General features: G+C 56.9%; 2 protein-coding genes across 2 annotated transcripts in view; one reads left to right on the top strand and one right to left on the bottom strand.

The window, feature by feature from the left end:
- Positions 1-77: 77 nt before the first annotated feature.
- CSUI_003406 (uncharacterized protein) lies at positions 78-4,478 on the bottom strand. The gene has a single exon (XM_068063604.1). It carries the CDS (start codon positions 3,468-3,470, stop codon positions 1,572-1,574), a length of 1,899 nt encoding a protein of 632 aa, XP_067924425.1. The 5' UTR covers positions 3,471-4,478; the 3' UTR covers positions 78-1,571.
- A 284-nt stretch (positions 4,479-4,762) lies between these two features.
- Positions 4,763-11,253, top strand: part of CSUI_003405 (uncharacterized protein) — a 7,706-nt gene continuing 1,215 nt past the window's right edge. The window contains exon 1 of the mRNA XM_068063603.1: positions 4,763-11,253. This exon is cut by the window's right edge and continues 1,215 nt beyond it. Within this exon, the coding sequence (XP_067924424.1) occupies positions 6,573-10,280 (3,708 nt within the window). The 5' untranslated portion in view covers positions 4,763-6,572 and the 3' untranslated portion in view covers positions 10,281-11,253.

The raw sequence follows: 11,253 nt of genomic DNA, 5'->3' as shown, positions 1-11,253 counted from the left end.
AACCTTGCAGTCTAACGAGCTTGACAAGCAACCTTGCAGTCTAACGAGCTTGACAAGCAACCTTGCAGTCTAACGAAGTTTCCAAGCAACCTTGCAGTCCAACAAGCCCTCCGGACCTACGATTGCCTCGTTATGTGTTGCAGCTCCGCAAAGGTATTTCTGACGACTAAAAAACAATCTCCCCACATGGAACTCCCTTGTCGGACAGAGAGAAAAACCTGAACGGCACCCCGACACGGAAACAATGCGCTCTTCTAGTGGCCATGTCGCGCCGGCAGAGTGGCCTGCTGCTGGCGGCAATACAAATGAAGACAGGCACTGAATGTGCTTTTCTGTCCCGAATCGGTGACCCAGTCGAAAAAGCATTACAAACGTTACGAAGCGGGAGAACGTAATCGACCAATTTGCTCTTACGCAGCAGGTCACGCTGTGTCGCCAACAGCAGTACAAATACTCCACACAGCACAAAGAAACACGTCCAAAAAGTGACCGTCCTGTCCCGCATACCGGACTGAAAAATCCTCCGACGTACACTTTGAAAGTCTAGAGGAAAACGCCTGTAGCTCGCACATCAAACGGATGCCGAAGCTCCCCCTCGTGAATATGCTGCATTTTGTCAGGGAAACCATACAAGGCGTCCTGGGGCGAGAAGCGCCTGCAGTTTCTATGGCGTGCCTATCCCTTCCAGGCAGAGGAGGGGCAGGTGTAAAGGGTATGTCAGCACCCCGTACGACAGGACACTGTCTCCAGGTCTTCTGGTTGGTGGTAGAATGTCTGGACAGAAACTAGTTACACTACTGCACCGCCAGTCCGCACACAACAGGACCTTCACCGACACATTCCCGGGCCACGTACGTCCTTCCACAGCCCTCCTGTCCAAGTAATCCCTCTTCGGGATCCGCTCGTCGAAACCGTAGGAATCGGCGCGGTACGACCGGAATGGAGCGTAAACCTCCCTTTCACACCAAAAGAGCTCAGACGGTCACTTGGTACACAAGAAAGCAGGGGCCGCAGCCAGGGGTAGACACGACGTACTTGACAAAACCACCATTTCAGCGGTAGCAACGCACCCCTGAGGAACTGAAAGACGAAATACGCCGCAGTTCCACGTCACCCGAGATAACGAGCCCCCCGAAGGAATCTTACTACACGGGACACGACTCGAGTTCAAAAACACCACAGATATTCAAGGAGGATACCTGGGGTGTCCCGGAACACCTTGCAACTACACCATAGCGCGCTAGAAATACGCACCACGGCGACATCTTTCGAACCAACTGACCAGGCCGCACTCCTGTATCTTTTACCGCGATGTATGACTCCACCCGTCAACTCCAGTCAGTACTTCTGTTTCCAAACCATTTCGCATACTCCGTTAGCGAACAAGAGGCAACATTGCGGATATTTCTCCGGAAGACATCGGGCAGCAGGCGACTACATTTTGGAGCTTCCTTGCTTGGCCTCCAGTTGGGTGACTTCCCCCTTGCCCTTGTTTTGTTAGCATGCCTGCAGTGACAGGTAGCGTCTTGCTTCCAGTCCTACCCTCACTGCAGAATACACGGCCTTCTAATTTACTTACTCTGGTCTTGTTGAAGCTTCTCTCTTTTCTTCTGCTTGCGCGCTTCCCTCTCTTCTCTGGTCTTTTTCCGTCTGGTCGTACAGTCCTCTTTTCCCCCTTCATATTGTTGCGGTTTATCCGGACCTGACCCCTTCTGGTCTCTTTCTTTTCGTTTTTTTTTCTTTTGGGTGCTACCGTCTGCCGTGCCATCTTTGCTCGTCCCCTCTGACTTACCCTCCTGCACCGCACTGCTACGGTCACCTTCGCGCTCTTTCTTCTTTTTCTTCGCTCTCTTCTTCTTCGGTTTCTTCCTATCACCCTCTCCCGCGCCCTGGGCTACAGCGCTTCTTTCCGGGTCCACCACGCTACCAGGCACCGTCGCTGCCAGTGCCGACGTCTCAGCCTCGATACTCCCTGGTGCTGCTGGACACCCTCGCTCAACCTCCTTCCTCCCGTCCAGCTTGCAATCCAGCTTGCCACTTTGCGAGCCCGCACTAGAAGTCTCTTTTGTCCCTACCGCTATGGGCATGTCGGAAGCACTAATTGACCGATCATTGACCAGCTGCGCCGCTTCAGTCGCAGCCTGCTGTGGCACACTCCCAACAGAGGTCTGCGTGCGGGCGAGGCGCTCCTGAGGCGTCTCAGGGACAAGGACGGGGCGTGGGGGACACGGCCTGACCGGAGGAAGATTCAAAGGCCGACACACCGCAACGGAGGAGGACAGAGAAGCCTGTCGGTCTGTCGTCCCTGCAGGTGTAGCAGTACTAGACGAAGTCGGGCGCGTGCTGACACTCCAGACAGGCGGCGCTGCCCGAGGGGCTGCGACCTGCGATGCACTTTTCTCCTGCGACAAATGGCGAGAATAGATGAAAAGAGGGCGACCAAATGAGGAGCCTACTTCTGTGGCACTCCAACGTTTGTCGCCAGATGTGAAAGTCATCGCGCGCTGCTGCGGAGTAAGGGCCTGGCACCTCCCAGGCATCTGTGCTGGCAAACTGTCCATCGGACGCATAACGGGTCTCGTCACGGTCCGAAAGTTGGCGACTTCATCGACTGCTTCGTCTCCGTCATGGTAACGCAGATCACACCGGAGAACAATGAAGCCAGCGCCCTGTCGGAGATTCGGATTGGTAAGAGGCCACTTCTGCATCTGCAGAATCCGGGTGTCATCGAAGTGCAATAAAGGAGTCGAACCCTTGTAGACCTGGTTGCCCGTGGCGAGCTGCTCGATGAGGGCGACGCGAAACCCCGATGGCAGTGTCCGATGCCCGCCTGTGAGGGGGTCGAAGCCCGAAAAAGCTAGGCCGGCAGGGATGTCCAGGGCAACTGTCTGTCCCGAGAAAGGTATATCATAATGTTTAATACCCGAGTAGAATCCGTCCACGTGGTTTGTGATTCGCTCGGGATTGTCCACACCTTTGGTGGCGCTCTCTTCTTCCAGGTACACCGAACAGAAAAAAGTGCGGTCTTCAACAGCGTCACCCTCCTGATTCACGGGGACTCCCGAAATCCGTCCAAAATGCACCGTAACCGAACTAGGGAGCTTTCCACGAAATGAAGGCGACGGGCGGGCGGGAGGAGGAGAAGCTCGTGAGCCTGTGCCTGCAGTACGGAAAGCCGTAGCCAAAGACCCCTGCTGCCCGCCAAGGGCCCCAGGAGTATCGGACGGGCTTCCATGCAGGCTGGACGCTGCCGCAAACAACGCTCGCGTGGTGCTTCCCTGGGACGGAAGAGAAAGAGGCTTCTCGGTTGTAGCCCCCTGACAGGAACGTCGTCTACTCACGCTTGAGACGGGCAGCGACACCCGAAGCGAGTTCCCACGATTCCTCGCGAAGTCCGAGGTGCTTCCGGGATCATCTTCGTGTCGCTTCTTCTTACGAGATGAGAAAAGACTCAAGCAAAACCACGACATTGTTTCACGTCAAAATCGTCGCAAACTGTATTAACGGAAGGCGTGCGCGGATCCAAAGTAGGGCAGACGGCGGCGTCGCGGTTAGCCATTCACTCCGCGCTGCAGTTCCTGCCTGCTTCTGAGGAAAAGCAAAGGCACAGCAGCGTCAACCTACGACACCACAACTCTAACCATCTTCACAGCGGGACTTCGGGCATAGGCCTTGAAACAAGAAGCGGGCGTGCGGCAATGAGACCGGTAGTAAGAGCCGCGAGGCCGGAGCAGTGCACCCCGGGCACGGGCCCCGCGCCAGTAGAATCAAACAATTTGTGGCTACAGACGCATCTAAGTGACTTGCGCGGTCCGCGGGGACAGCCGTCTGGCTGACGAACTTGTCAAGGGCGTTAGCCTTGACGACCAACATGAATCGAACAAGAGGTGGGAAAATGGAGCTGTGTGAGAGCCGGCTCGTCCGTCGCATCAGAGGAAGAGCCAAAGGAGAAGCCCAGCATCGACACCAAAAACACGATACGCCTCCCTGCCCGCATAGCACCCAGGTGGCTTGTTGAGCTGCTTTTGGTCGGCGCTTACGTATTGCGACATGCTCAAGGAGGCTCACGAAGATATTTACCGGGCAGCTCGGAATGAATCCGGCTGCTCCCGGGGAGGGGGCCGCTTCTCGGGAAGCGATTTGAGTGCGGGTCCAGACCAAATGATGCGCGACCAGCGGGATCAGCTTCTACGTACACGAACGATACAGGAGTAGCCAGATGTGGCCGCGCAGTGGACGACCATCGAGTGAAAATGGTAGTGTTCGGCTTGTTGGCCGGACGCGAAGTTGCAGGCGTAGCGAGAGAGCCGGTTGGCGTCAAGATACCGGACCCGAGGGTCCAGCCAAGCACATGCAAATTGAGACGCCAGCGTTCGATTCTATTTTAGGCCTGCCAGAATGAACTGTAAGTCACCAGGTTGCAATGGCTCGAGCCCGCCTGCAACCCCACCAGAGTGCCTCGCGTCCGCCGGTGCGCAGATTACTTACAGAGTGAGAGCACTGCAGACTAGGGCATGAGCGATGCGGTGGGCAACCGTGGTACCTTCGCTTCCCGAGTTGGTCGTCACCCTAGGCGAGCTCTGTCCACGGGAGGCCGCCGCCGATGACGGAAAAGGTGACGAGCTGGCGGCATATAGGGACGCTCCTTTATCGTCGCCCTTATCGCGATCGTCCCGATTGAGCTGGTGACCATGGGGACGGTAGTTACCGGCTATCGACCGGACGCGTGACAATCCCGGGGCTTGTGTGTTGTCGGGTACTGATAGCCGCTGAACGACGTGACCTCCGCCCGTTCGTCGGGCCGGGTTTCCGTGTCCAGCATATCTGCGTGGTCTTCTTCCTGGGGAGGGGCCAGGAGGGCGATTCTTGCCTGAATTGCAAGTGGGAAGTGGTATGGAATCATCTTGTGGTTGACAGCTCCCTTCTACTGTCTCCGTGCAGACGTCGTTTTTTTGCGCATGGTTTTGGGCTTGTTTCTTTGCAGCCTTTTCTCCGGCGGCATTGCCGGCGCTACGGGCTACGCTCACGCGGCGCCATTCTGGGACCGGCTAGCGTTTCAATCGCATCAGGACTTCTCTCCTGTTGGAGGCTGGGAAGGACTAGAAGGGCCATTTTGCACTCAGGCAAATGTTTTTTCCGTTTTTTGCTTGTGCCTTCGCCGAACTACCACGTTTCCGGGGGGACACTCTACAGCTGCGGCCAGAAAGGCACCGTCCGACTTCAGTATCGCATTTCTCCTTCCGTGGCGACGGTCTCCGCGGCGGCTGAATGCGTCTATCGCCGGCTGGCGCGTTTTGTTTTCGTTCTCCATCTGTTCAGTGCAGAATCGTGTCGAATGTCTTCGCGGACTCCACGTGCCTTTGGCTTCTCACTGTTGTGGATTTGCCGGCGTCGGTTCACGACCCACGAGTCGCGGGGGGAATTGTTTTCGTTTCGGCAGTTGGCACGGGGCTGTTGTCTCCTTGTATTAAAGTTTTGATGGGGTCAGTTCCGACCTCCCGAGGCGGATGTTTTGTTTTTTCACAGGTTCGCAGCCTGTTGTGTACTTTCCGGGTACCGGGCTGTGTCCGTTGCTTTAGAACATGCGTTTTTTTTCAAACTTCCGTAGATGCATCACATTAGCTTTTTGGATGGAGGTTATTTCGTGGAGCAGCTTTCGCAGGTGGGGCAGTCTCAGCTCGTATGACGCCCGACGACAACGCGCGGTACTCAGTCATTGATGACGGACTCATTCACAATGATTCAGTTGGCCCTGTGCAAGTGTCCAAGGTGCGAGTTGGATTTACAGGCCGAGACCGGGGCAACGATCCTGTAGAAAACAAAGGCTCTCTCGGGGTTTCAGTGCAATTGCGAAGTTGTGGAGAGCGCCCGGATTCACCGCTTGCGTCCCGATCCGTTTTCCTTTGCAGTGTCTTCGGCCGTGCTCTCGATTGAATGGACGCTGCGGTGCCGTTCAAGCGACAGAATGTGTTGTTTCGCGGTCCGTCTGAGATCTGCGCATCACAACTTCGTACGGGCGTTACGTGTTGTGTAAGGCGGAGTTTATCAAAGGCGAACACAGGTGTTACAGGTGACACTCCGGTTTCGCCACCTTCATTCCCGGAAGTCAAACCCTTGTTGGCCCGGCGCATTCCGGAAGTCGTCGGTGTCTTCCCGACTTGAAGTGCATGGCCGGGACGTCCGCTTCATCGACCTAGACAGAGGAGCGTGGAGGAGGTCAGAAGGCTAAACGTTTGCGGTCCTAGATCGGCCTCCGGTGCTTTAGTTGACACTGCGTTGCGGGTCAGCATTGTTGGTCTGGGTCTTTGTTCCCGGGTTTCTCCGGTTGTTCGCCTCGTGTGTGTGCAATAGTCTTCGTCACCTTGGTCCTGGGGTGTGAGACTGGCAAGTTGTGTAGTGAGGAGGGGTGGTGGGTGAGTTCAAAGGTACACCCGGTGTCATCCAGGAGTTTGGGGTGATCGCTCAGCGACGACGGTCCGATTTCTGGGACGGGGGTGCGGGAGCAATTTCCGTGCCAGCACGTGGCTCTCGGGAATTTGTCCCAGGCGTTCTGGAGGTCTCCGAATATCAAGATGGAGCCGTCCACACCTTCCGCTGCGCGGCGGCCACGCCTGGCCGCCGCCCATCCACCGTCGTACCAACCCTTCGTGGCTGCAATATCGTTACACGAGGCTGCAGGGATCCCGGGAGCTAGTGCTGCGCGGTCGCTGTGCTGCAGGCCCGCCTGTTTGCGCTCACTGCGCGATCCGCGGTCTCTTCTTCCCGGGTCAGGGAGCTTCCCGCCAGTCGTTAACGGCAGAGGGGCTGGCGCTTCTCCAAGGTCGAATTGCGTAGGGAACGGCGGTAGCGACAAAGGGGCTGTATGCAGCTGCACTACAAACGCCGTTCAAGTGCCGAGTCAACATGTCGTACGCAGTGCGTTGTCACACTCGCGCGCCCATTTCCCTCTGCTCGGGGACCGGCGTTTGATGGCACAGCAGCCGCCGACGGCAAACGGAGTAATGTCTCCAGTTAAGGACTCGAATGAAGTTAGGCGGGGGGTTGGTGTCTTACCAGCAGCAGTTGATCTTGCGTCAGCGGCTGCGGCTTCAACGTCGTGCTTCGGTACGTGTTGTATTGCCTCTGGGCCCTCGTGGCAGTCCTCTGTCCCCGGTGAGTTGCGAGATGCGGGGAGAGCGTCGAATGGCGATCAAGCAGCGCCGGGTGCAGAGAGGGAAGACAGGAAAGAGTTCAAGGCAAGGGAGTGCAGTAGCTCAGTGACGAAGCCGCCGGGGTCTGTTTGTCACCAAGGAGCTCGTGAGGCAGCTGCGCGAGGGTGCTTTCGTGATTCAACCGTGTCGGCGGGTGCTGTGTGGGACCAGTCTAAAGCTCCTGAGGGAGATGGAGTCGCGAGCGAATGCGGAAGCCATTTTCCAGCGGCGAGCACTGTTGATGTATTCTTGAGCAGGACAGGTGTTCTGGAGGAAGAGCGGAGAGACTGTTCACCTAATCATGCTTCAGCTGCGTTGGACGCGGGCCCTAGCAAGCTGGTTCGGGAAGTGGGTCCGTTAGCAGAAGCTTTTGCTAGTGTCTCGGGCCGGAGGGCTGATTCAGAAGGTCTGGACTGCAGGTTGAAAGATGAGGAAGATGACACGCAGAGCTTCCTTAGCACTAGTTGCGGATGTAGCTGCAGTCTGACTGGCAACTGTACTGTTTGCAGTTGTGGTTCCCGATCCGACCCTGAGTGCAGCAGCGTCGGGGGCGGTTCGTCGCTCCGGGTGGCCGTAGCAAACGCGGCATCGTCGTCAGCTGGATCAGTTTTCGGAAGTGAGCCGGGGATCACGAGTAGAAGCCTTCGAGCAGGGTGCTCGCCAGATTGTTCCTGTGGCTTCTGTTTCTCAAGGGCAGCTGTTGCAATGGAGGTTGAGCGTGCTGATGCACGGCCACCGTTTGGCGTCGGCGGAGCTGTGGTTCTTGCACGAAAAGGTGTGCGACGTGATGGGATCACCGTGTGCGGGGCTAGAGTGGCTGACGGGAGCATGACTCCGGTGGGTGGACGAAAGCGGCTGCTGGAGGAATATGACGGCTGCTTCGACGAGCAGGGTGGGGGACGGTGCTCGGTCGGGGACCGGAGTGGCCAGGGAGCTGAGGGAGAGAAGTTACCTGCGTCCCCGCCGGGAGATAGCGTATTCCAAACACAGAGGAACATGGTAACAAATCTGTTTGCGTTGCGTAGCTCAAGGGGGCATTCAGTTTTGGCGGAGCTGCCTGCGGACGCGTTATCAACGTCTGGGAGCCACGACGCGGCCGTGCCAGCGGAGCCAGTCGCGCGACTAGGGGGGGCATCGTTCAGCTGTACTGCTTCTGGAGTGATGACACCTTGCGTCGATGGCGAGACAGCAGTTGGAGTCCGACGGCCAAGTGATGGCCCCGGTATCACAGGCCAGCGTGAACGCCCTTCTCTTTTGTTGCCTATCCCCTCGCGGAAGGCAAGGTACTCGAGCCCGAGTGAGAGCCATAATGTCGAGAAACGGGCGAGTCAGCTGGAGGAGTGTAATCTTACAGGTTGCGTCGGAAGGCGACCTAAAGAGTTTAGTGAGTTCTCTCCGTTGTCAGTAGAGGTGTGTCACCCTCAGAAAGACAAATCTGCCTCTGCGCCAGCGGAACTGGTCCCATGGATAGCCCCGCCGAAGGACGTCCTGTCCCTCGCGAGAAACGGAACCGAGGCGAGAGAAATGAAGAGGGCGTGTGTGCTTCCGTCTGAGAACGCACACTCTCAGGACGTTGAGGCCAGCGCGGTACAGAGCCTTTCTTCAGTGGTGCAGGAACCATGGGAATCTGGCACGCCGTGTCCACCTAAGCCCGTCGGTACGTTGTCATGCGTCCATGATACCGAGCTGCCGGGCGGTGGCTGGTTACCGGCGTCGACTCCGGTCGCGGTGGCAGGGCGTGAAGAGAAGAGGGAAGAGCGACAGGAGACATCGGGGCTCTTAGGAGATGACGCGTTGTGCGACCCAACTCGCAGAGAGTGTCTTCACCCCGTAGTGTTCAGGGAAGTTCCCGTGTCGCGTTCTGAGGCCATACGGGACGTGTCAGTCCAGTCGGAGGTACCGTTTCAACTCACCTCGTCTGCAGCAGGTGACGGCGTCCGCACCCCCGTTGAGAAGCGCGCATTGCTGCTCCCTGGCATTCTGTCTCGGACGGCAAGGAGCAACAGCGGCTGCTGCATCGTGCGAGCTAATGGAATGGGAACACGCGGTAGAGAAGCGGAATATCCGGTGGTGAGCATGGCAGTAAGCGAGAGTAGCGAAGAGGAAAGCTGCGCTGCTTCCGCAGGACTGAAACCGTGTAGGATGCGGACCGGTATACCGTGTCAGAGAGCAGCAAGTCCGTTCGCTTCTCAGTCAGCGTTTAGACACACTCCACCAAGCCGCGCTTGCAGCACGAGTAGCGACAGCAGCCGGTGCAGCAGTGGGTGCAGTAGTTGCAGTAGTGTGCTGCGAGCTTCTTCCAAGTCTACGAGTGAGCGTAGCAGCAGCAGTGTGAGCACGCGCCGGCGGCGACGGAGGCTAGGCACAGGTCAGTGCAACTCCTCCTCTAAATCGAAGCCGGGTCGACGCTCACGGAGAAGAGGAGTAAAATTCAGCAAAAGTCTGTGCCAAGTATTTATCTACGAGGCGTTCCCGTGGAGTCAACCGACCAATACTAGCGGCAGTGGGGCAGATGGGTCTGCTTCTGAAACTATGATGGAAGGGGCGGAATCGCGAGCATCAGTCAGTAGAGAAGCTGACCGTGAGCGAACGAGTGCTGGAAGGACGCTGACTAGTGGTGGAGCTAAGGCAGAGTGCCTAATAGATAGATCGGTCCCGGATATGGAAGGGTCAGTGTTCAGAAGGGACGCGGTGAATGTGGCGGCGTCAGGAGTCGCAGGGGCGCTGGACGGCGTAGAGACGTTTGTTCGTCTTGGAGGGGGCAACGGGGAAACAGAAACAGAGGCAAAAGGATCATGGGATGTAGACCATCGCCTCCGGAGCGGAAAGTCGGCGGATATTCAGCCGTGTGTCTCCATGACAACAGCAGCGGCTGAGAGAGCACTGGCCAGTATCGTAGCGTCAGTTGATATGGCTGTGCCAGTAAATGGAGAGGCATCAGTGAATGTAATAATAACAGTTCATGAAGAAGCAGCGGGCGGGCGAAAATCACCCGGGAGGGGGTCGGCATGCAATGCAGTGGAGATTTCAGACGGAGGTGCGGCAGCGCCCCCGCTGGCAACAGGACTCGGAATGAACGAGGCCATGTAAGATCGTTTGGTGATGAGGTTCCATTTTCCAGGCGAAGTGCACCTACGTGGCGGGACAGCTGCTGTCACCGGAGGAGGCGTCGCAGATTGCACTATGTGAGCACTGTTACTAAAGGTATTCTTGGTTTGCACAGGGACATGAGGTTTTTTGTTTGGTCTCTATTTTTTAAGTAGAAGCTCGTGGACACGATACCGTGTTCTGTTGGTGTAACGCACTCAGGGTTTTAGCTCTACACCGGCGATCGTTTTGCGCGAGATGAACCGTCGTCGCGTAAACTGCTCGTGGACAGTAGGACACAGCGTCTTGTGGCGACACGGCAGCGGTGCCACGCGACGTCCGTTTCCAAGCGTTATCCTCGGGGCTGGAAAGACGTTCTCCGCGCGGCCAGAGAGCGTGCAGAGGCTGGTTTTTGTTCAGTGACCGGGGCTGTTCAACGGACGTACTAAAGCCGTCCGAAGCATTGGGCACTGTTGTGTTTTCAGTTTTGGCATATAAAGGTACGGGAGCATGAACGAATTCCGGAAGACAACAGGTCTCAAAAAGACGGTTTGCAATATATTGTCGCGCGTGCAATTTACGTCGTTCTGCTGCAGTCCATGCTGCTCGCTTCACGTCGCGGCTCGATTTTGGTTCAGACTGACAGATAAGCGAAGATCGCGGGTCACAGTTATCTCTTTGGCTGCGCTCCCGTCACCCGGTATTGTATGAAGCGGGGCCAGCTGATGCAGGCGTCAATGTGCTTTCTGCCAGTCCCTTGTCCATCAAGACACTGAGGGTGCAGACTTTCCATTGTGGGAAGCTTGAGCCGGCCGTGAGAGGTCTACGAAGTATGAGACAGGTAAATGCTCGCAGCTCGATTAGGGTTGCGGCATTCCAGGCTACTCCAAGGCGAGGATTCGGCCTTGATGTGGCGCCTTCTTGGTCATTGGTACGTGGTAGTCAGGTGTGTACGTCAACTCCGGCAAGGCAGCTA

The sequence above is a fragment of the Cystoisospora suis genome (genome assembly GCF_002600585.1).
Source record: "Cystoisospora suis strain Wien I chromosome Unknown contig_1511, whole genome shotgun sequence".
Lineage (NCBI taxonomy): Eukaryota > Apicomplexa > Conoidasida > Eucoccidiorida > Sarcocystidae > Cystoisospora > Cystoisospora suis.
This window is presented reverse-complemented; position numbering and strand designations above follow the sequence as displayed.

Coding starts and splice junctions, on each gene's coding strand:
- CSUI_003406 (XM_068063604.1), bottom strand. CDS start 3,470: ATGTCGTGGTTTTGCTTGAGTCTTTTCTCATCTCGTAAGAAGAAGCGA.